This window comes from Hesperophylax consimilis, chromosome 21 (genome assembly GCF_061612785.1).
Source record: "Hesperophylax consimilis isolate HC1 chromosome 21, BYU_Hcon_1.0, whole genome shotgun sequence".
Taxonomy (NCBI): Eukaryota; Metazoa; Arthropoda; class Insecta; order Trichoptera; family Limnephilidae; genus Hesperophylax; species Hesperophylax consimilis.
The window spans coordinates 14,694,872-14,720,855 of record NC_142856.1 but is presented as its reverse complement, the minus strand read 5'-3'; the positions used below and the strand labels follow the sequence as shown (position 1 = coordinate 14,720,855).

The 25,984-nt window shown below is 34.1% G+C and overlaps 1 protein-coding gene across 3 annotated transcripts; it reads right to left on the bottom strand.

The window, feature by feature from the left end:
* Positions 1 to 1,728: 1,728 nt before the first annotated feature.
* Positions 1,729 to 25,364, bottom strand: Rab30 (RAS oncogene family member Rab30). Of its 3 annotated transcripts, none has more exons than XR_016304215.1 (6): positions 25,277 to 25,364; positions 24,927 to 25,106; positions 17,997 to 18,180; positions 14,588 to 14,739; positions 6,384 to 7,192; positions 1,729 to 3,176 (listed from the first exon to the last, which is right to left on the bottom strand). XR_016304215.1 is itself a non-coding variant. In XM_089644726.1 (5 exons), exons 2-5 carry the CDS (start codon positions 25,095 to 25,097, stop codon positions 7,088 to 7,090), a joined length of 612 nt encoding a protein of 203 aa, XP_089500852.1. In that variant the 5' UTR covers positions 25,098 to 25,106; positions 25,277 to 25,364; the 3' UTR covers positions 5,977 to 7,087. The 3 variants fall into 3 exon arrangements, 1 of the variants encoding a protein (XP_089500852.1); XR_016304216.1 differs by having other exon boundaries at positions 6,993 to 7,192; XM_089644726.1 differs by lacking the exon at positions 1,729 to 3,176 and having other exon boundaries at positions 5,977 to 7,192.
* Positions 25,365 to 25,984: the final 620 nt, after the last annotated feature.

Genomic DNA, 25,984 nt, shown 5'->3' with positions numbered 1-25,984 from the left:
CACTGCACAAATGGATAGTGTAATTGCATTGTATTTGTTACAAATTACGCTAAAAAATTATAGCTACAGAATTAATTATTATGACAAATAAAGATAATACATAATATTTTTAGTCTAACAATAATAGCTGAGGCTAAAACATTAAATGAGTGATGATTAAACTATGTACAAGTATTATAAATAAATCACATGAAAATATACAATTAAATGCAAGGTACATATATTAAAATATCACTGGATTAGTTGATATTAGTGACGGACTCCAACAATGTATCCTCTTTTTATATTGCAGCGTGAATGCATCAGTTGTTCAAAATTCTAATATGAATCCATAGTCAAAATTTTCGAAATTCAATATAATGAATTAGTAATTGAAACATACAAAACTCATTCAATTGAATTAGCAACTAAAATTACCTAAATTCGTTAATGAATTAGCAATTGAGATATTTAAGTATTTAAATTTGCTGGTAATCAAAATGTTACAAAATCTAATGAATGAATAGTGGAAAAATTCTAACAAAAGAACAGGTAATGGAGATGTTCGAAATTTATTAGTAATTGAAGTGATTTTATCACAAAATAGTGAAATGTAAAGTTAGCCATTTATCAAAATACCACTATTCAAATGTGTTAAATGTGAATGTTGATAATTTAATCGAAGGCATGGGTAATCGGAACATTCAAAATTTAAAAGTAGGTAAGTAATCGAAATGTTAAAAAGTCAAAAACAATAGTAATTCGAATATTCAAAATTCATTAAATAAATTAGTTACTGAAATATTGAGAATAATGAGAATAAATATGTTGCTATCAAGGACTAAATAATTATTTTTAAATACACCTTTCTGGTGAGTGGCGCGGCACCCAAATTAAGTGGGCCTTCGACTACAAATTATGCCGTTACATAAGGGGCCGAAGACCGACAGGTCTCTCGGCCAAGGAGAATCACTAAATACAGGGAACAATTAAAAATATTGTCCCTGAATATTGAGGAAATATCTCACTTAAAAGTGGAATGCATCTATTTGAATTTCACTTTTGTCTTGGAAGTGGAAATGAACCCACTTTCTGACATCCGATCGAGCTGAAATTCGACAGATAGACTCGTCGAAGACAATGTATTCTATCAATGGCGGAAATCACGCATACGCACGTACGATCTATACGAATTTCTCAGAAATTAGGTGATATTACAGCAATCAATATACGAAATAGATGTCGGTCCTACCCAATTGGGATTTGGTTCAGTTGTTAGCGCAATTGACTCCAGCCCCTATGGAGGAAGGTTCAATCGTCAGTCAAACCAAAAAATCAATATTACATGTGTTTATATATATCTTCATAATAAAAATAGAAGTATTACAGTTTGAAAAAACTTTGTTTTTAATGGGTTGATATTTTTAGTCCTCAATAGCAATATGTTTTGAATATCAAAATATTTGAATTATCAGCATGATTTCATGTCAACATGTTTTCTGTGTCCATCACTAGTTAAAACACAATATTAGATAGGTACACATTTAATTATGGAATTAATATAAAATAAATATTGACAGCGATTGATTTTTGACAGTTTTCAATAATAAGAATTCTATAAACATAAAAATAATATCAGTTTTGGGATTGCCATCTTTAAAAAAAATGCTGCCAAAAATGTTTATATAATAGGATAGTTTCAACTTAACTTTAGTAAACTTAAAAATATATTATTTATGCAAGCTAAAATAAAATATCTGACAATAATACCATGAAATCATAACTACCAAAAAGCAATATGAAAATATTTTCATCATAGAATATTATTTTATCAAACAAATTAAAATAATTTGCTGTAGGAAAAGAAATCTTTTACAATAATTAAAAAAATAAAAATAATTCTTATTAATTATTTTTCCCGTAATAAAATAAATTGGTAAAATTAAGTATCTATAAAAATAGTCCTTTTTGGTAAAGGTAATGTGATGTCTATTTCCAAGTTGACGACTTCAAAAAATGGATTCACTGCTTTCATAAATCATTGATTAAAGAAACTGTAGAAGAAAAAAATAATTCAAAATAGAAAAAAAAATTGCTAATTTCTGTAAGAAAAACACATAACTTTTTCTGGGTTGAATTTTTAGGTCAGCGTAACTATTTTCAGTTCCCAATTTTTTTCCATCATAAATTATCGATCTTTGAAATATGTATCTATTTAATCTATAGCAGCCAACAAGAAACTTCTATAAATAAAAATATATTTTGTTAAAGCCAACACGTAGACAATACCATTCTTGATATAGGGACATTCTTTTCTCTTTAACTAAATTAGTATAGGTAATATCTGAAGGCAAAATGAACGGACAAGTTTGACACTGAAATTGCAATGCTTCGTACAGTGTGTGAGCACGATTCTTCATCTCTGTCTTCAAGGGTCCGACCCATAGGGGGTTAACCGTCTAAAAGTAATACTGTAATGTTATATTGTTTGTTCAATATTTTGCAATTGTTCAAAAATAGAAAGAAAATACTCTTGAAGTCTTGGGAAAAGCGGCAGGTAGTAAATCAATTCCATTTATAATATGAAATAATATATGCCTTTATATTGCAAACTTATCTCGAATATATTAAGAATTTAACAATATAATTCTTATCAGAATAATATTCCTTGCAGCATTGCGAGCCGTTCAATTTGGAATGCTTCAGCGAGTGACCAATAGAAATATAAACAAATAATAGTTTCGTCAACAGAAGCCTTGACTTGTTAAAAGTATTAAAAAATAATAGCAAGTTCTTAATCTAGATTAAACAATGATTGTAGGTATTTCGAGCTACTAATGGATAATGCGTATAAATTCGTTGACGCCTAATGTATCATTAACATGAATTCACTTTAAAAAATTGTTACTATCTAAAACAATTATTAGAGATGCAAAGATTCTCACTTTGACAATAATTACGATTATTTATTTTTTATAATTTTACCAACCAATTCCAGCGGGCCACCCCAGACAAAGTTGGAAGAATCAACTCCTGAGGCTATGCGAGGAGATGTTGGGTCTGCTGTGGACAGAGACCGCTGAAGCAGCACAGGACAGGGATGCCAGGAGGCGCCTTGTCGAGGCGATGGTTCTCCGATTCGAATACGGACACGGGGAAGAAGATGATGAAGACTTTTAATCACTCGCATGTCCAGTCTAAAATTCATGTGTTGAGAACTTTCCTCAACAATTTCATAAAATAATGAAGTCTCGTTCATTAACAAATATGTAGTCTGATTGACACCATTTATTTTGTTTTTAAAAATGTATTTTTAAGCAAGCCCTCAGTTTAATATAGAAATAGTTTGCATCATAGAGTACGTCAATTATAACAGATTACCGTGCCCCTTAAAAAATACACTAGTCACATTATTACTCAGTTTATTGCGATGTCTTATTGTTGATACCGAGACTGTTCGCAGTTTAGCGTTTGAATAAAGAATGTAACAAAAACCGTCTTTCATTGTGTCTTCAACTATTATTACGTCGCTATAAAACATAATGCGAGGTACAGTAGAGCGCTAAATATCCCGATTCAATATTCGGATGTTCGATTTAACGGATATCATTAATTTTAAAAACAGTTTGATAAAAAGCATTCTATTGATATTTAAAATAAAGCTAAGATGTGATGAAATTGAAGTGATGTCATTGATAGAATAAGAAAATATAAACTTAGGGGGTATTTCACTATGTCGGGCTAAATATCTGACTAGCTATCCGTTGGCTGGATTTAAAGATCAGAATAACTTCGTTATTCAACGGCGACCGTTTCACCATTGTTTCGAACTTCCGGATAGATAACACTCGAAATAGTCTGGCAACATCGCAAAATGTTTGCAGTTTCTCCATCTACTGCCACGGCTGTCATGCGTCACAGTCCGCACACCGCGAAGTGTGCATTTTTTTGGTTATGTTATGTTGATTATCAGGTCATTTTAGATAGATTCGTGTCGAATTAATACATTGTTTCTTATTTTGAACACAATCAAATAATTCAGGATGGATCATACAAGCATTCAAATTCATTCAACAAAATTCGACTCACTTCTCAGCTGTCACACTCGGAATGTTTTGACGCCATCTTTGATTCGAGGAATAGCGCCTAACGTGAAGTTCGAGCACTGATTAGTCAAATCGAACTTTAACCCGAGCGTTAGCGTTATTCAGATATAGTGAAAACGAAAAAATGACTAATCCGCGGATTAGTGCTTGGTCAGAACATAATCAGAGATAGTGAAATACCCCCTTAATCTATTATACAATCAAGGGAAAATAATAAATAATAGACAATAAAAATATGTGAATTCGAATTAAGGTAATAAAAATGATGTATTTCATTGAACTTATAAAAGGTAGAATGAAACCACGGACCTTTAACCACTCGAGAGATAGCTTCCTAAAGTTTAGGTAGGTGGGCATTTTTGCCAAAGTTTGTACATTATGTTTTGGTCATGTCCCACGATTTCGATTGGTTTTTTCATAGTTATGTGTATTGAAAAATTATATATTTTGAACATGTAAATTTATTAATTCACTTAGTTAAATATAATTGTGGAACCTGTATATATTTTTAATTAATTATTTAGATCAAAAGGTTGTGTGTTTTTATCATGTCTCATTTCTACATACAATGACAAAAGTCTGATTTCGTAATTAATTTTAGGAGTGTAAGATTAATTTGGTGGTTTCTTAAATAGTTTACATAATATATTTCTGGAAAATATACAGTTTTTACGTAAAATTTTACCAACATTGAAAAAATAATGCTTTCTGGAATAGAATTCTTTAGTTCCATTCCGTGACCATGTTTATATATTTTTACTGAGAAATTTATAATAGAACCCTCCATTAGTATTCTGGGCAACGAGAATTACATATTACGGTAGTTAGTCCCAGACTTCTAGTATTCTTATATTGGTGGAAAGTTATAAATAAAAGATAAAATTAACGGAGTGGAAAGCATAAAAAATTGTACAAACTTTGCTGAAATTACCTGGTGACCTTATGAATTATAAATTTAATGATTTATTTTTATTTTTATAAAACCTAAAACTATAAATAAACGGGATAAGCGGTGAAATCTGGGTGGATGCGTTGTCTTTAAACCGCAGTAAGAGGTTCATATGTTTCCATATTAATATTTGGAGGTATGATATTAATTAAATCCAATGACTGAATCAAAAACCGAACACCTGGAAATCTCCATCGCTCGAGTGGTTAATTATCAACTAACAAGACAAAAGAGGCCTATCAATTTGACTTAAGTGAAAATGTGGAGTAAAATGACTGCAGTCAGTCTTAGAATGTTTAGTTCGAAAAAGAATGTAAAGGAGAAAAATAAGCTGCTTTCTAGAACATAGCATTATAAAAACATAAACTATATTAAAAATAAATGTCTAATTATTTACAGCATGTGATTATTTCTAAACTGTACAAAATTAATATTATATTTTATTGTTTCAATAAGAAGCTCTGAGTTTTTAATACATAAAATGAATACCTCAGCAAACTTCAAACAATATTTATAAAGTGTTATTTCCACTCAAGCTATAAGGCATAATAACAAGAAGCAAAGTATGTAGCGTAAAAAAATGTAGAATTACAATATTAACTTCAAATTGTAGATAAAAATCTATTTTCACACCAATAATTTCACGAAAAATCTGCTAATATAACACCAGAAATTTAAACAACTAGAAAGTAGATTATTCAAGCTTTTATAATGAATTTTTGAGATGTGTGTAATTCGGTGCTTTTTCACATTATTTTCACTAATAAATAATACCCAAAAACTGCAAAGGAAACAGCATCACATTATTCCAAAACAACATGAAGAGGTGATCTTAAAATGTGAGAGAGATTATATAATTTTATGAAATATTTTGGCAGTACAGTTAAGGTTTTATTTTATTCTAGAAGATATAAAAAGGCAAGGTGAAATTTACGCCTGAATTTGACAAAAATGTACTTATTAGAAAAGTAGGAAATGGGTTAATTTTACGACAGAATCAATACAAATTTATCAAAATGACAACAACAAAAAAATACCAAAATTAATATGCTTTTTTGAAAATTGTTAATTTGTATTGAAATTCTTGGCCATAAGAATCTTAAATCAAATCATAAAATGTTGACGGCTCATTGAACAACAAATAAGAAAAATAATTAAAGCACTTTTGAGTTATGACAAAATACAAAAGAATTCAATGAATGAACGACGATGTCGACCGAATTTGAATACAGACATACTCCAACTTCTGAATAAGCTGAACGTTGGGGAAGAACTTAGAACTGCTTTCACCAATCAAAACTGAGCGAATGCCAAGTTAAGTAAAAATTTACCTTTAGTGGAAGACTTACCCAATTCCATTTCTCCATTTATAATTTTTTGATCAATCCCAATTCAATCCTCAATTGCGCAATCCCAATTAGCGACAATCGCTTAGTTAAATTAAAACTTTTATTGAGTTAAATAATATATATTAAAAACTGTACTTCAAGAAGGCATTGATTATAGTTTAATGAAGTTATTATTTTGATCTGCAAAACACTAAAATGACTTTGACAGTTCAACATGTAATATTGTTTAATCTGTACAAACAAAATTTGTGCTCAGTCACATTGGTGAACCCAAGTGAACTTTAACTTAGTGATAGCTCAGTTTGAATGGAAAATTCGGTCGTTAAACAACAAAATGTCTTTTCAATTCAATCGGCTAGCAATATAATAGGCCTTGGAACCCACAGTCTTGGAAACCAAATGATCTTGGAAACCCAATGATCTGGAATTTTGTACCGGTATAGAATAACGATTATTATTAATAAATATTATCAATAACGCCGTAAACTGTATTAAAATTTTGACAAAGTACCGATTTAAATAAAATCATATTACCAGGAGTACAGAATGACTTAAGAGAAATTAGTATTATTTCTTTTTACTTTGTATTATTTGTTATTTTATTTTCACCTCGGTATTGTTAGCACAGCGCGGTGATAAGCGACGTTCGTATCAAATCCGCTGCCAGAAAACAGGATATTTTGGTGTATGATGCGTGTGGAAAGTTACGCTACTTTTCCACAGCAGGCACCGTCTCCGATCGATGTTGTCTTCCCGTTTATCGGAGTGGAGCTGGTGTCATATCGAGGGAGCTCCTTGCATTTCGCTTGCTGGAAATAATATAACAATCAAATTGATTATTTAACATTCGGAAAATAAGATAAATAATTACATACTGAAATGTGAGAAAATGGTTAAGAATCGGAAAATAATATTTGAGTTATAATGATCATTCCTTTATTTTGTAAATACAGCAGAGTTCCAAATTCTCCCAACTAACCGGAGCCGATGGGACTATGGCATCCTTAATAATGAACTCCAGGTAATTAAAAAAATAATAATTTTGACCTTCTAATTTCAATACCAGATGTTTTTTTATAACTAAATATTATTTTCACAGTTAAAATAATGTTTTTTTTATCGATTCCCCGCTCTGCAAATCGTGTCTGAATTGTATTTCAACGAATAATTTAATTGGATTAATTTCTATCCATTATTTACTTGGGCCAAAAAATGTTATTTTCACAGTTAAAATAATTTTCAATGTTCGAATTTTTCAAAGCCCGTCAAAATGATTGAAATCTGGCGAGGTTAGCGTGACTTCGTATGTAAGACCATTCCCACATGGATTGGTATGAAGTCAACAAATACCAAAATAAATAATTACATTATTTTTTTCACCGCAGTGTGCAGTATACAAATTATATCTAAAATAAGAGATAGTTCATTTTGGAGATCATTTTAACACAATCACGAACCACCAACGATTGATTCGATTACATTTTCAGCGAAGATTCAATCATTTGATCAATTAGCAGTCAGCACCCATACGCGGCGAGCGACCCTAGATGTATAAATTTAGTAGACTGGGCGACTCGAATTTCATTCTGATGGCAGATAAATAGAGATGGTTAGTTAGTACTTAGCATCCAAACCGAAACATATTAGCAATTATCATAAAGATAAACCTTCCTGCTACTGCGGGGACCGGTTTAAAAAATAACTGTATTAACCTCTCAGACAAAGACTTTTATTTATTATGTGTTCCTTTGAGAACTGTCAAAACGTGATAATTTTTGTGTTATTTACGAGTTTTACTAAATGCTTCATACTCACGTTTTGGGAAACGTAGCCTCATTCTAAAAAATGTTTTGGAAAGATTATGAAATCCACTATCGCATTGTGTTGTTATACGTAAATACAAAAATACAAAATTACAAACTAAAATAATTTTAATAAATTATTTAGAAACGCAATAAATTATGAACGAACAAGATGACAGATTCAATCGGCTTAGATAATGCACCTCTACGTTCCATAGATATTCTTGAATACAGACGCGTAGCGTTATTCATTATCGATACTCTGTTTTTTAAATCATGGCAATCTGTATACTAGTGATGGAAATAAATCAATTTTTGTAAAATCTCGCGCGTTTACGTGAAAAGACGTTCTAATGTCTTGACCGCTATTATCATATTTACGTCTTTTGACGTTCTAATGTTCTGAGTGGTTAAGAATAAGTTCCATATCAGTCTCCGGTAACTGGAATCTGGAATCGCAGTGACAGTCCATTACAGATTAACCATCTATATTTCTGTATTGCGAGAACGAGATTTGAGACGCCGAATCTACACAATTTATCTATCTATGATTTGCCTACTACCTATGCCAAAGGTCGACATGGCACAGGCGGCTGCATGGAGCGCATCGACCTAAGATCGGGTACTTTCGACCATTCGCGTACGTTTGATCCATGTCATGTAAAATTATTGATCTACCCAGGACTAGATTGAGGTGTTCTATCCTATCCGTCTACTACTTCAGTAAAACAATTTATGTGTTTTTTTTTTTTTTTTTTATATTAACTCCACACAGGAGGCCCTGAAGAAAATAATTTCCCTCAGGGCCTATGTCATCTTTGGGGATGCTGTGTGGAGGGTCTTTTTGTGGAGAGGAAGGAGTGAACATGGGTCTTGAAGAGTCCCATGTTGTAGGAGGGAGGAAACACAGAGGCCGGCAGGAAAAAGTACTTTATCATTTCATCAGACTGATTCGTTAATGGTTTGAACTCGGTTATCGTGAAGAGCATTCATTTCTATGTTCCCGATGGTTATCTCCGTCACCGACAACATAGACTGTTCTATCTCCGACCTGCAGGATAACTTGCCGATGGTCATGCCGGTGGGGAGAGCAATCTTGCTGTTGAACAGAATCAATTCAGATGTCGAAATTTTTAGCATCAATGAAACTGTCTTCAAAAGGCAAGAACTTTTATACTAGTTTAGTTTACTCACTGTCCAAATTTATGTAAGAATTTTTCTTAGAAATGTGTTTAAAAATGCATTAAAATTAAAAAAACAAATTGAATTGAATTGAAATTGAATCGACAAAAGAAAATAATGTAAAAGGTTTTAATAAGTTATGCAGTGGAGTTGTACATAGATTATCTCATTAAATATTTATTTAAAATATTTCCAATCCTGATCCCTAAACTTACTGGCCTTGTCAATCAACAATAATCACGATTTATTGTTTAATCATATTATTATGTATGTAGATTAAATATATACATATTACATTAATATTATCTTACAAAGATACAGACAATACAGAAAAATATTTATCTTTTGTGGTCACCGAGAAGAAAGAAATTTTTTAAAACAAACAATGAATTTCAACAAAGAAACCGTGAATGAAACATTATTTGTACACAGGATTAAAATTTATTTGAAAGCGTCTTGTACTTAGTGCGATTCATTTAGCCATCCATCCACTTGTATATAAAGTTGGTTAATTTCACATATCTGTATGTGAAATACACTCAACGCTTAATTCTAAACCTGCAACATTGAATGTTTGACCATGTGATTTAAAAATACAGTTTTACAGAACAAAAATGTACATCCACCCATAGGTGAGTTTTTGCTGCGCAAATCGCGCCTTGTTCTATCTAATGCTTCCACAGAAGTCGCGCATCTTTTTTACAGTATTGCGTTGTTTGGAAATACTACAAACACTACCATCAGTAGCAATATTTGGCAGGAGTTCAAATGTTGCGTGTGCTGTATGACCTCCTTTAAATGTGTAGTTGCAATGCTGGATGATGCGACGGCTAATGCAATTTTACCAGTAGATCTGACTTTGGATAAGAGAAAATTGATAAAATGTTTTCCCCTTCACCTGGAGCATCAAGGAAAAATATTTTTTTTTCCTTCGTTCCTCCTATCAATCAATGTTAATAATGGATCATAAACTTTTTTTATATGTCTTCAGGTTCTACAATGTGTCTTCCCAGGTATCTGAGCCTTGTTCCCAACAGAGCGGGACATTGGCACCAAAGGTGAATTGGAGTCTCTTCATCTTCTTCACATTTCCTGCATCTGTTGGTGTTCTCCACTCCCAACAACTGCACGTGCCTCCTGAGATGGCAGTGTCCCATTCGTAGTCCTACCAGTACCCTCAATGAGCTTCTGTCCAGATTGAGTAGTTGTCTGGTTTGCCTTGGGTTTGGTCCGTTTATGAGTATTTTGGATTGCCTCATTCCGGGTGCCCTTTCCCATTCCTCCCAGTGCCAGGGATTTAACCCACCTTTCAATATGTATGGCAAGCTGCTACTCCTACGGCCGGCTTGAATCCCGCAAGTGGTGCTTTCGCCCCTTTCCTTGCCAGTCCATCATCAGCCCGCTCATTGCCCTCAATTCCTTTATATCCTGGTACCCTGATCAGAGTTATTTTATTGATGGTAGCAAGTTCTTCAAGAATGGTTTTGCATTCCATCACCAGTCTGGAGTCGCATCGGTTACTTTCCAGTGCCATTAAGGCTATCTGGCTATCAGAGCATATGCCTATGTTCTTATTCCTGTACCCGATACGTATGTTCTCCTGTGCACAAGCTAAGATGGCCTCCATCTCAGCATGAAATACAGTGCAATGTGTTCCTAGAGGTGTACTAAGTTCCCTCTTGGAACCCTGTAAACAGACCCCGGCCCCTGTTCCCTCCTCCATCTGGATACATCTGTGAACCAGATTAGTTTCTATTCGTGGGTAGGGCCTGGAACCGTGTCGGGATACGTCACTCTAAACTGCTGTCTGAAGAAGTATTCAGCTTGTTTGCCGTCCTGCCTCATTCCAGCTGTTGAACTAATCGTCCTCAGTCTTGTTCCGATCTCCGTGTGACTGTTTTTGGGCAACTCGCCTCTCCATTGACCTTTCCATTGTAACTTGTAGGCTGCTGCCATCGCCGCCCCCTCTATTTCTAAGTTTAGTGGGGGTAGATTCAGCAGCACTCCCATGTAATGGTTCGGTATTGGAGTGGTTCGCATGGCTCCTGTGATTCCTCTGCATGAAAGTCCCTGTATGTGGTTGCGTGTGACCATCACTGTTTTCAGTGTTGTCCTCCTCCACCAGACCAAGGCTGTTTTACAACAGCTGTATGAAGCCATTGCATCATTTTAGGATTTGAGTCTCCACATTCTGCCGCAGATTCGCTTAGTTGCCCACATTAGAGCACCATGCCTTTCTGCCTAGAGTTTCCACCTGGTTTTTCCAGCTCAGTTTGGCATCTATGATGACTCCGAGGTACTTAACCGTGTCTGAGGATTTTAACTCCTTTCCATAATAAGTTGGATTGCTCCATCCCTCCAATTTTCTTTTGCGAGTAAAGATTACCAGTTCTGTGTTGTCTGGGTTGACTGACAGCCCTGTTTCTTAACACCGTTCTTCCACTGTTGCCAGTGTTGACTGTATAAGGCCTCTGGTTGTGTCTACATCCCAGCACCTTATAATGGTCGCAATGTCATCCGCATACCTTTGTGTATATAGGCCCCTGTTGTTGAGTTTTAGGATGAGGTTATCCACCACTAGGCTCCACAGCAAGGGTGATAAAACCCCTCCCTGTGGACACCCTCGTGTCACCAATACTCTGATGTTTACTTCACCCCTTGTCACCGTGAGTATCCGGCTTGAGAGCATGTTTTTCAGCCACCTTCTGGTGGTTTTATCGAGTCCATGTCTTTCTGCCACTTCTTCAATGTATTTAATAGTGGTGCAGTTGAATGCTCCCTCTATATCCAGAAAGAGTCCTACTGCCAGTTCTTGTGCCTGTTCCAGTTTGTACACCAATCTGTGCAGTGCCGCGTCGACCGACTTACCTGGTTGATACGCAAATTGCTACTCGTGGAGGGGCTTTTCTCTCAGTGCCCCTTCCCTTATGTACCTATCCATTAGCCTCTCCATCATCTTTAGAAGAAATGAGGTGAGACTAATTGGGCAAAATGCGCCTGGTTGGTCATAGTCGATTCTCCCCGGTTTAGGTATGAACACTACCCTTGTTTTCTTCCATGATATGGGAATGTATCCGAGGGCACAGCATGCCCTCAGGATCTTCACTCTGCAGAAGTGCTGGAAAGATTCCATCCTCTCCTGCGCTTTTAAATGGGTCGAACCCGTTGATTACCCATTTAACTCTGGAGGGAGTAACTTTTTTTTGCCAAAAGTGTCCCAATTCTTACTTTCCCGTGTAACTAGGGTGGTGGACCAGTTTCATTTGCTTCTAATTTTTTGTAACAGGGAAAGTGTTTCCCCAGCAGTTCCTCCAACTCCTCCTCCCAATTGTTGGTGAAGCCTCTTCCTACTTTCCGGAATGCGCCTTTAGCTGCCCCTGGGTCTTTAGTAAGAATTTTTTAAATTCTTGCTGCCTGCGGGATGGTTTCCACCTCCCCACACTACTTCTCCCAGGAGCCTGTTTTGGCTTTCCGGATTGCCTCCTTGTATTCTTTCTGGTATTGCTTATAAGCATCGCAGTTTCCAGACTTTTTGGCCCGGTTGAAGGCTTGTCTTAGTTATCTTACTAGTTTCAACGACCATTAATATTTCTCCACTTCATTTGGTGATTGTATGCTGAACGTAGCATGATCGGTACCTTTATTTATATATTTAGTAACATGATGGGTTGATTCTACTGAACTGCACAACTCAACATTGATATGAGCGTTATTTATAATATCGATATTTATCTGTCGATAGTTTTTTAGAGCATTTTCCTTAGAGAATTAGGATTTAAGGCTACCATGTGTTTTTTTACAATTACATTCGTACAGAATTGCATCTTCTTTTTTATTGGGTAATTCCGCTGAAATAACGCTGTTAATTTGATCAGGTCTAATTCTATTCACTAACTTAAATGGAATACTCTACACGTTACATTGTATCTGTCTTGTGGAGTTAAATTGGTGTTGATATTTTCCTCGATTTCTCTCCAGTTCGGGTTTCATGTTGCAGTTATAAAGACAACGGGTTTATCATGTCTGACATAAGTCATTGCGTCCTGCGATTTTTCATGCAAATATCGAGTTGTATACATATTTCATTCAGTGGCGGCTCGTGACTTTTGGGTGTACTAGATTGCTAATATTATTAAAAATGGTATTTCTGATTTTGTTGTAGCTGAAAACGATTTTTTTTTTTTTTTCTAAAAATTGATTTTTTGTATGAAGATTTTCAGGATATTTCAATTTAGCCATGCACGGATTTCCTGAAAATCTTTGTACAAAAAATCAATTTTTCGAAAAAAAAAAAAAAACCTTTTCAGCTACAACAACATCAATAACACCATTTTTGCAATATTAGCACTCTAGTAACCCAAAATTCACGAGCCGCCACTGATTGCATTATATTTAATATATATATATTACATTTGGGCGTGCGGCGGACTGTTTATTGAGTGTTTTTTTAAAATGCGATATCTCCAAAGCTATTAAAACAATTTTTATCTACATTTTAAGCCAAATGTAACTAAAATGAGTAATTGGATAAGGATTAAAACTATATCGGTCAAAGACGCTTCATAAGTCTTTTTTTTGTTGTGGGTGATTTAAATGCCTAACGTAACTAACATATTTAATTAGATAAGGATAAGGTCAAAATAGCTTCGCAAATTACGCATTATTTATATAACAGATAAAAATAATTACTGTGGGTTATCCTTAGGAGATACATATATATCGTTGTGGACTTTTCTGTAGGACTTTTTGATATATACAATTCTGTTCTACATTATTTTGATGTATCTTATAAGGTTTAGCCAGCGTCAGCAATGTAAGCAAACGAAAATATATTTTTTACGACTTTATTACAAAACATTGACTTTTCATTACTTTCTTTAAATATAATATGCATGTATTATGTACATAAACCTTCCGGAAGGTAAGATAAGGAATTCTCTAAATGGTTGTGAAAACCATATCAAAATTCGTAGTTTAGAAGAACTAAGAGCACAAACAGACAGACACGAATAGTCACTTTATTTTATACTATTTAAGGATTTACACAAGAAAAAAATTAGGAGACAATGTCGTTGATATTTTATGCATCCAAGAGCTAAACATCCCCTTATCAAAAATACGTCCATATACGGTGGTAATTTCTTGTGAATTAAAAATAATGTCTCACTTTTAACCAATACCGTCAATTCATTTAATATTACAGTAAAAAACCTGGCTTACCTCCATTAGTTCGACTGCAATCTCCATGAAAAGCCTTTCTACATTGTCTGATTCCTTGGCAGAAGTTTCTAGAAAGTACATTCCGTGCCTCTGGGCAAAGTCTTCACCAACATGTCGAGGTATTTCACAATCCTCTCTGTCAATCTTGTTGCCTGAAACAAGCAAACAAACAAAACACCATCAGTTCTGTTGAACGTAAAAGCTATACTGTAGCTGTATCTTTTATCGGTCTTTCGTTACCAATATTTATTATTTATACAGGGTGTAACAGCACTTTCCCGAAGGACTTTAATCAGCAATTTCTTAGCGTATTTCGAGTTAAAAATGTAGATGTCATTTTACAGCCTGTTGACATTTCTTTTCAACTAAAATTAAACAAAAAAATTCACTGGGCACAACCTAGCGCATCGCGTTATGCATACTCTAGCAGCACCGTACAGATGAGACAAAGTGTATATTACATGATCAGTGGCAACGTGTGGTAGAAAAATATTTGTTAAGGCTTGTCATAGCGAAGTTAAAAATTTTAATGTAAAAAAGGAAAATGTAAAGAAACAATAAATAAAAAAATATTTAAAACATGTACACTGCCAACTCCACCATTTGGAGGAGTCAAAATGTTTCGAGAAACTCAGCACCTGCCAATAGGCGTGTGCATCAATATAACTTTCAATGCTCAGAGAAAATGGGGCAACCGTCGCTATGTGTTTTTGCAGTGGCCCTTTGCTTGAACGAATCAAAAATTGATGTTCGCCAGCAGTATTTGACTACCTTTCAAGTTATAGCGTGTTGAATATGGGTGACAGAGCCCTCCCAATTTACATAAAAGATTTTTCCAAGCCTACAATGTCCAAAGCTTGGAGTGAACCAAGTGTTAATTGAAAAAAATATCATCAGGCAGCAAAATGAAATCTATATTTTTTACTCGAAATGTGTTCAGAAATCGCTGGTTAAAATCTTTCGGAAACATGCTGATACATCCTGCATACAAAATTTGAGGAAGGCCTATGTCCAACTCTGGATGCCAAAATATTCCCTTACTGTCCAATGTGGTAACAGGACAGTGCATACCAAGTGATACAAGCTTACCGGTATTAAAAATAATGTCACCGGAGATCGAAATGACTTCCAAATAGGCTCCAGGTTAAAGTCTGTCAAGTACATCCTAATGCACGCTGTATATTGGTACCTCTATATTTGAATGTGTTCAATTTTTAAAGTACACAAGATAAAAAGCAAATAGATTTTGACATAATATGAATTATTGGCAGTAATTACATGTTATTGGGTGGAAAACAGTTGATATTGGTTGCAGATTAGAAAACATATAATATTGTGTTCCAATGAATATAATAATAATAATTACAAGGTAATAAACAGGAGAGATATAAATGCAACTACTTTACTGTGGGTTATCAGATAAAGCTATGTTTAAAGGAAAAATATTGTGTATCACCCAAAGGGGGTCACAAGGGTACCCAATATATCGCAGAGCGTTCGTGTCTCCTTCTAAAATTCCTTTTGCCTTTTCCAGTAACTCAGATATTAGTTACTATTTACCATTTTCACCGGACATAACCCATCTCCGCCCAGCAGTCAATCATTACGAATTGCCAAACAGTAAAAGAGATAGTAAGAAATCGAGTGTAACTAAAATAATATTATTATTGTAGCCCTTTCTAGTAAAATTCACGTTTTACGACCGCATTCGCGGCTCGTTGTGGCGAAGAATTATTTCGAAATTCAACAGAAATTTTATAATTATCTTAAAAAATAGCAACGGGATAATTTTTTTGAAATGCGGATCGTTTACCGAATACTTTTTCAGGGATTATCTAAATTATGGAGTAGGTATGTTATTATTTAAATTGACAAAAACATGACCATTACGCTTTAAAGTTGATCACAATTTGATGAAAAGCTGTAAACAAGTAGAGAATCGCATTTAGCGGGTGTACTGAACACCTACGCCAGTGACATCGACTGTAAAATGCCGGTTTCCTCTCGGGGGTACCTTGGGTAAGGATTTGCAATGAAACACAACTTCGCGAATGTCGTCGGACAACTGACTGGTAGGGCCAGTTGCTTGCGTATTTATTGGCTTAAAATACAGTTTCTACACGTGTTAATGTGTAGCAATTATTCTTATATCTAAACAGAAATATTACAATGCGTCATAGTGCCGAGAATTAATTACCAAGGTCCCACAGTTTTGTCAGTAATTCATCCTTGAACTGGCGATATGACACGTGTAAGGTGTTTAAAGTCTTATCAATATGATTCATCGTGCGAGATAAGCCTCGAAGGATTCAGCATCGTAAAATGTGTGATATCAGAATATTCATTTTCTTAATTATTTAATAATTATTAGGTACATCCATCTGCTGTCCGGTACAGCGGGGATCGTTCAAATGTCATAAATTCAAAAATGCGCTGATCATCGATTTGATGGTCAACAAATGTGGAGGAACTTCGGAACAACAACAAAGATACAGGACTTACTGAGGTCTGCAAAGACTAAGTTTCCTCTGGAAACAGATGGAGTGTATAAACTCAGCTGTTCCGGATGTGACAAGGTCTATGTAGGCCAGACAGAGCGGACTATCTCCAAAAGGATTTCAGAACACTTCAGAGCTTGTAAACTCGGCCACCCTGACAAATCGGCAATTGCCGAGCATTTGATTGACACCGTGCATTATTTTGGATTTGTTCCTGAAATCCTGGGGAGACCCAAAACTTATAGAGCACGGCTGATTACGGAAGCCATTGAAATTCATAAAAATCCCGTAAACATTAATAGAGACGATGGAGCTAAGCTCAATAGTTCTTGGTATCCGGTAATTGACGGCTACACCAGAGCTAAACGAAGAAAACCACTTTAAATATAAAATGATACGTTAATGTTAGCTCAGAGGGTTGGAGCTGGCAACACGGTATCACAACCTCATACATAAGCTCACATTTTAACACAACCTCAAATAACACATCTGCCCTGACGATGGACACTGCAATGCTGTTCGAAACGTTGGCTAAAGAAGGAGTTAGCGCAACACGGCATAACCCCCCAAAAACAAATCACAAAAATACTTTTGGCCTTGAAAATCTTAAATCATAAATGTGATGGAGTTTGAAATAGCACTGGACATTGATGACAATTTGTAAAAACGCAAACGCCGCTACTGTTGGCAATGGTCAACTGTTAAATATAACCATTAGGAATAATGCAAAGTTACTAATATTATCAATTATACCAAACTCATAGCGTTGACGGCATCCAGCGGTTATTTCCAACAGCTAGTTATTTTTTGATACAGTCCAATTTGAAACGGCCTAAGCTAATATTCGCCAGAGGCGCCATTTGTATAGTTGTAAAAACCGATGAACCCAAAGCAAGTTTAAGATGACTCACCAACTAGGATTCTCAACACCTTGCTGCTGGCATACTCTTCGATTTCCCGGAGCCAGTCCGGAAGGCAGTCGAAAGTCGGCTGGCAGGAGATGTCATACACGAGGATGAGGGCATGAGCCGAGCGGTAGTAACTCTGCGTGATGGAGCGGAAGCGCTCCTGCCCCGCCGTGTCCCATATTTGTAACTGGAAGACAAATGAATGATTAAAAAATGACAGAAATAGGGAACAAGTCAATTATTTTTCAATCACGTTTTTAAAGTACTGTATACAGTGTTGAAAGTGGCTGGTTTCGGTTATCTACCTGCAACACTGCAAATAAAATCCATGCTGTAGACACATTAGTCTAGGAGCATTTATATAAAAGATTGCAAGATATATTTAAACATGTTTTATAAAAGTTCCGTTTTGTGTCTCACAGAAATAAATTAACGATAACTTATTTTGATAAAATTACTACATAAAAAGAAACACAGAACAAGCACGGGGGCTTTAAATTATACTAAACCATTTACAATTCACCTTTGAATATTGCAAGGATGAAGGATGGTCATTGAACTTCACGGGCGTACAGTCCATATCCGTAAAAGATGTAAGGATTTTATTTTGTTTATTATCTTAACCACTCGGAACATTAGAACGTCAAAAGACGTAAATATGATAATAGCGGTCAAGACATTAGTACGTCTTTTCACGTAAGCGCGCGAGATTTTACAAAAATCGATTTATTTCCATCACTAGTATACGGATTGCCATGATTTAAAAAACAGAGTATCGATAATGAATAACGCTACGCGTCTGCATTCAAAAATATCTATGGAATCTTGAGGTGCATTATCTGAGTCGATTGAATCTGTCAGCTTGTTCGTTCGTAATTTATTGCGTTTTTAAATAATTTATTAAAAATATTTTAGTTTGGACGGTTAATATTTTGAGGTGACCAATAGTTTTTAATTATATTTCTTCAATATATAAAGTGTTATTTCTTTATGATACTCAGAAAAAAGTACATTTTTCACAGCTTTGAAATAATGGTCAGCGATTTTTACATATTTTTGACGTTTTCAGAAAATGTATATTTAGAAACGCAAATATTTACGTATAACAAAACAATACGATAGTGAATTTCATAATCTTTCCAAAACATTTTTTAGAATGAGGCTACGTTTCCCAAGACGTGAGTTATGATGCTTTTAGCAAAAGTCGTGAATAACACAAAAATTTCCGCGTTTTGACAGTTCGCAAAGGAACACATAGCATACAAATGCCTTTGTCTGAGAGGTTAAACAAAAGTGTTAATTTACATAATGCAGACAATGAGGTCATGAATTTATATGTTTTTTACAAATTATATTAATTAGAGCAAGCTGAAGGTAGAGCTTTTATAATTTTTGGAAAATACAGAATACGTAGTACCGAAGATAGTAAACCATCAAAATGTTGATATTTGCGGCCGGTCGAAAAGTGTGTGACGTCACGAGAGATGCGCAGCGCAACACTGCACGTGAACTGTTGAACTGAATGTGACTTTATGGGACACTATTTTGCCAATATTCACTTTGAAAGCTCATAACTTTGTCATTTTTGGAGATACCGAAAAAGTTATTGTACTGTCTTTGATAACACTTTTGAAAAAATAAAAAATTAGGAGACAACTTCATTAACGCTTTATTTAATGTAATGCTGGAATTTATTTCCCCTTTTCATTTCTCAAATCGGTAAAATACAGACCAAAATTTAGATCCCACTATAAGTGACAATTTTTTTTTGTATTCATGAATACCGCACAACAGTCCCAACTGTTTAGAGCCAGTGAGACTACGGCATTCCCGATAATTAGGGTATTTTGTGGGGAAAGGACGGAGATGGGGAAGTAACTGGGCATTCTGATTTGGTCACCGAGATCGGCTAATACCATCGCAACATTTCGATTCTGAAATAAGAATATTTTTGGAACTCAAAAGCCAAAATATTATTTAATTTTTAACCTAGCGCAAAAACACCAGTATGGTTGTTTGAAGACTGTAAAGTTTGATAGTTCGAAAAGAATACTGATAAAAAAAAATTGCATGCATGAATTTACAAAGTTTTGTGTTCAAACAACAATTTATTGAATAATGCAGCTGCAAATAAACAAGAGAAAATGAAGTTTTTGAGTTGAACGATTAAAGGCAATTATCATTTTTGTTTCATTAATTTATACTTTGTCACTTTCTCCAGTGTATGACCGAATAATGCATTTTATAAATTTGTGATTGAGTAAAAGAAATTACGATGCAAAAAATAAATTTTAAATATCTTCACAAAACTGTCATTGAATTGCTCAAAATCGTTTTGTGTCCAGAGCCGATGGCATTCCTGATTGGGGAATGCCGTGAGATTATAAATAAATGTTTCTTTGTGATAAATCAGGGATTTATTAATACTTTGCGTATTACAATGGTGACTCGATAGTCGACTTAACTAGAAGCTGGCTAATTGAGATCTGAAACAATAAGTTTTTCTGGGAGCATTCCCACTGGCCCTGGCGACTACTGGCCACTAGCTGCCATCTTGCGGACTTCCACGCAAGCTCTATGCACTGCCCTCTATGAGTACATCTGTGAAGCTCTTACTTCCCAACAGATTGGGAAAGTGATATTGAGAGAGCGGCTATTTTAAGCAATAATATTTCGATCATAAATGGTAGTCTTTCACAAAGGCGATTCTGAAATTATCTTTGTACCACTCTGCTCTGATATTACGTCAGGAATAATGACTGAAGATAATCATTGGTTTTACAGTACAACTAACTGTGGATAATGCATAACTGTTTTTGATGCAGATTGCGGTGCTTAAAAAATTTTGCAATAAAAATAAATTCACAGTTAATTTACTTAATTGAGAAGATGTCACAATTTGTTTATTCATCGATGTTTCTAACACCAGTTGGAGAGTCATAATTACACCTTTTTTTTAATTTGGAATTTTCATTAGCAGTAATGAAATACATTCAAAACGTGTAAAGCTACTAGAAAAGGTGAGGCCAAAGTGTTAGGCCAATGCGATGGCCCAAGGTATACAGAACCACTTGGCGTATATTGGTCGTTTCAACGCGTCGGCCGACCAATCGATTAGTGTTGATTTTTCGTGCACACATCAAAGTATCTTGGCGGCAACTCGTCAACAGCGTTCATAAGTTCGCCTTCATCCGTCATAGTCATCATAGCCAGCATCCACCATCTTCTTTTGCACCATTTTTTAGTCACTCTTCTTCGGTGCACATTAAGGTAAAAATTAAACGTGTTGTACAAAATTTTTTTTCCCAAAATTTTTTTTACATAAAAGTGTAGGCATTTTTAGAGTAAAAATTATCTATGCAAATAAAAATTTAAACATTCATTTGTTAAAAATCTTAAATCTCCTAATACCGTCCCCAAGAGAATCGACACAACACGGAATCACTTCTAAATGCATAAAACACACTTCCACACACAATCTACACATCTGCACTGATGATGGACGTGGCATATATCTGTTGGGCAAATATGCTTTTTAGGAAAAAATGGCACCTGTTAGACATAAAAGCAATATGCAATATTGTTTTTCTATCTGCACAGACAGACTGAGACAGCAACATGTGGCGGGGTAAAGCTAGTTTATTTAAAAAAGCTAAGTTACAGAACCCATAAAGTCAGTGCCTGTGCGTTGGTAAATATAAAAATTAATAATAAAACAAGAATAGAAATAAACTTTTAAAACAAAATAAAATATTACAACACAGCATAAAATAAGTAGTAAAGGAAATTTTAAAGTTACAGGACAGTAATGTAAAATTGTTTTGAAGAAGTGAAACATAAAGTTTCATGGTTTAGTTTTTTTATATTGTATATACAAGTAATGTAAAATTTGAATTTATGGTAATGCTGTAGTGAACAAAGAAACATGAAGGTTTGCAAGAATTTATATGAACAGTATTTCAACGTCTAAATCATTCAGCTATATTTTTAATTCTTTTACGTAGTGTGATATTTTATTAGCCATTTGAGAAGATTAAATGTATGTGGACCAATAAAACTGCAGAAAATGTGTTTGCATTAATTTGATATTGATTTGGGGGGTGTATAAAATGTGTTTGCATTAATTTGCTATTGATTAGGGGTGTATAAAATGTGTTTGCATTAATTTGATATTGATTTGGGGGGTGTATTTATTTATTTATTTATTTGGTACATTATTTTTTACAATTTATGTTTTCCAGTAATGTAGGCCTCACTGGGTGACTTGCCCGTGCTGAGGCCTTCATTTTATAATATGAAAATATAATCTACATATTATTTAAAGAAAAAATAATACATTTAAAAATAAAATAATACATTTAAAAAGAAAATAATACATTTGAAATTAAAAATACGAAATACATAATAATACATTTAAAATTAAAAAATAATATAATGAAAATAATCTTGTGTGTTTGTGAGTGATGTGTGTTTATATTGGTTTTGTGTGTTACGTGTAGGTTTTATTTTAATTTTATGCTATGACATTTTGGTAATATTGTCTTTTTTGTTCTTTAATCCATTTTGTAATTTTGTGTGTGAATTTATTTTTATTTACCTCAATTTTAATTTCAAGTTTTACACTGTTGAAAGCTTTTATAGCATGGTATTGGTAGTGTCTTTGTCCAAAGCTTGAATTTACTGTCGGAGTTTTTATGTTTTCTTTGTACGCTTGTCTAACTGGTCTGTTAGTGTTATTTTGTGTATGTTGAAATTTATTTTTTTGTCAAAAATGTAGTTTAGTAGTGTTTTAACGTATAATTGGCGTATATCTAGTACGTCACAGCTGTTGAATATTTGGTCTGTATCGGTCAGTCTATGTTTTTTTAGTATTATCTTTAAGATCGTTTTCTGTGCGGTTTCTATGTAATTGATAGCCGAGTTTGTTGCTCCTCCCCAAGCAATAATTCCATATTCTATTATTGATTGGCAAAGTGCAAAATATATTGTTTTCAATTGTTTTATTTTATATATGTTTCTTATGTTTAGGAAAATGTATATTGTTTTGAGAAGTTTATTTGTGATTTGTTTGATGTGAGGTATCCATCTAAGGTTATGGTCAATTACGATTCCTAGATACTTTATTTGTTCTGTTTTTTCTAGAGGAGGGCAATCGCAGATGTTGGTGTTTAAACATTCGTGTATTTTTATGGTGTTTGTGTTGTTTTTTGGCTGTCCCGTGCTATTTATACTGTATGTTGTGAATTTTGTCTTTGATATGTTAAGTGTAAGTATGTTTGAGTCTAGCCATGTTTTCACTTGCGAGATTCCTAAATTCGCTATGTTATATACATTATTCTAATCCTTAGATTTGAAAAGTAAAACTGTGTCATCAGCATAGCTAACTATTTCACCGTCTATTTTCATGCTGCAAAGTTCATTTATGTAAATAGTAAAAAGAACGGGCCCTAGTATGCTTCCTTGTGGAACTCCATATGTAATCGGCAGTGGTTTACTAGTATGGTTGTTAATTTTGACTTGTTGAGTTCTGTTACTCATATAACTTTTTAATAGTTGAAGTTCCTTGCCTTTGATACCCAAGTTTTCTAATTTTTTAAAAAGTGAATTTTGGCAGATTGAGTCAAAAGCTTTAGCTAAATCTAGACATATCATATAAAATGTGTTTGCATTAATTTGATATTGATTTGGGGGGTGCATAAAATGTGTTTGGATTAATATGATATTGATTTGGGGTGTGTATAAAATGTGTTTGCATTAACTTGATATTGATTTGGGGGGTGTATAAAATGCGTTTGCATTAATTTGATATTGATTTGGGGGGGGTGTATAAAATGTTTTTGCATTAATTTGATATTGATTTGGGGGGTGTAAAAAACGATTATTAATCCATTTGCTGAATTTATTTCCAATTTTTAAATACATATTTCACGGTTTGCAGGATAAATAAATTGTGAATATTAAATATTTTAGTTTCTTTGTATAATTAGCCAGTTGAGAATATCTATAGTATACTAGTGGGACCGGGCAGATATTGTCCTGACAATACCGCATTCGGTGTATTGAAATCTGTATTACGCATATAGAGAGTATACCACACAAACATTGTTGCATTTTCAGGGAAATGTTTAAATCAGCACTGAAAATGAAACAATAATTGATTGCGGTATTTTCTCTATATGCGTAATACAGGTGTCAATGGATTTGTTCACATCGCCATCTATTGAAAGCTTACAAAACTTACAAAATTATATACGGCCTTTTTTTCTATTAAAAAATCCTTAAAATTGCATTAAAAAATATTGAAGTGGAGGGAGTGTTAAGAAGTTAAAATTTGTGGCTGTATATATTTTTGATTGAGAAATCTGAAAAAAAATTAAATTTGTTGAAAAAATTTTTTTTTTCTAAATTTTGATTTGGGTCCAAAACTTTCCTATATTTCTAGCTGGAACCAACCATACACATTTCATTGAAATCGGTTGGGCGGTTTCGGAGATTAGCGTGTACAAACACACGTTATTTTTATATATTAAGATAATAAAATATATATACATATAAAGAATTAGCGTTTGTTGATCTATAATATTAAAGCGTGTTTTTAAAGCCATAATATTTTTCACTAAAGTTCCTTACTCTAGGCATATAACAAACAAGTACAATTTACTGTTCAATGTATCAGTTCAAATAATGACTAAATATATTTTTCTGATTGAAAAGTGAATGAGACAAACATGGCCTGTTTTTTGTGAATTTTAGCAAATTCACAAAAAACATCTGAGCAAAGAAAACAATGTAAATTTTTTTAAATGTAAATATGTCTAAACAAATAATAAAAACAATCCACTATCTCGAATTTGCTCTGAGAATCAAACAAAAACTGCAGTATTTTACAGGAAAATGTTATTTATGAAACCGTAACGGTGAAAAACAGTTTACCTTAACTTTTTCGTTGTCAACTTCGACTGTTTTTATCATGAAATCTACGCCGATAGTTGCACCTTGACCTGGGGGGAAGATTCCTTGGGTGAACCTTCTCACCAGGCAGGTCTTTCCGACCCCCGCATTGCCCACAAGCACCACTTTAAACAGAAACTTGTAATCTTCCATTACAGGAATCTGAAAACAAAATTAATTATTGTAACACACCATCGCGTAAATGAAAGTGAAATCAATCATACGGCAGGCACTTTCTTCGATTCTATCAATTGCGCAATGCACGACGCGACAACGCCGAAATCTAAAGGTATTTTAAAAGGAATTAACACGCAGAAGGGTGGAGTATTCACCTGGGAATTGAATGACAAGCTCACGCACTTAAATAACAAAAACCTATTAATTTGACATTTCGGTCAATCGCGACATATACCCATATACCATAAATAAACCACTCTCCCATATACAAATTTGGTAAGTTTGACATTTGGTGTTGCCATACGATTTGTTTCGCACGAGAAACAATAAATAAATATATAAATAAACACAAATACTTTTTCTGTTATTTTTAAATTATTTCATTTAATATTAAATTTGAAAATATGCACTGTTTTCAATGAGTTTAGAAACCACATTCCGGGAAGTAGAAGAACAAATTTAATGTACATGATAATGAAAAAAATAAAAATATTATTACGCACGAGTACGAAAATATTAGAATGGACAACAACTTTTTTTAAATATATGAGTAGCAAATTATAACTAAACTGGTATTTTTATTTTATTTATTAATTTGGGAAGCAAACAGTCATAGCGCACATGTATTCACGTTGGCCCAATGCATTGTGCCTGATTGTGCCAGTGCGCTGGCCCAATGTGTACATGGCGACTTGGCCCTTGCATGCGTCAACCTGATTATTATCGGTTTTCTTCTAAAAGGTTCTTAGCGCCAACCCCCTAAGGGCCCGTTCCCACTTCCGTTTTAAAAACGGAGGCGGGTCCCGTTTTAAAAACGGATGCCCTAGTGGCTGTAGTGGATGTATGGAGCTGTTCACACTTGT

Bases quoted from the DNA above. Each gene is read 5' to 3' on its own strand.
- Rab30 (XM_089644726.1), bottom strand. From the start codon at position 25,097: ATGGAAGATTACAAGTTTCTGTTTAAAGTGGTGCTTGTGGGCAATGCG. The intron at 14,740-17,996 runs GTGAGTCATCTT...TGCTTGTTTCAG, and splicing joins GGTGTTGAGAATCCTAGTTG to GCAACAAGATTGACAGAGAG. The intron at 7,193-14,587 runs GTAAGCCAGGTT...TATTATTTCCAG, and splicing joins TTGCAGTCGAACTAATGGAG to CAAGCGAAATGCAAGGAGCT.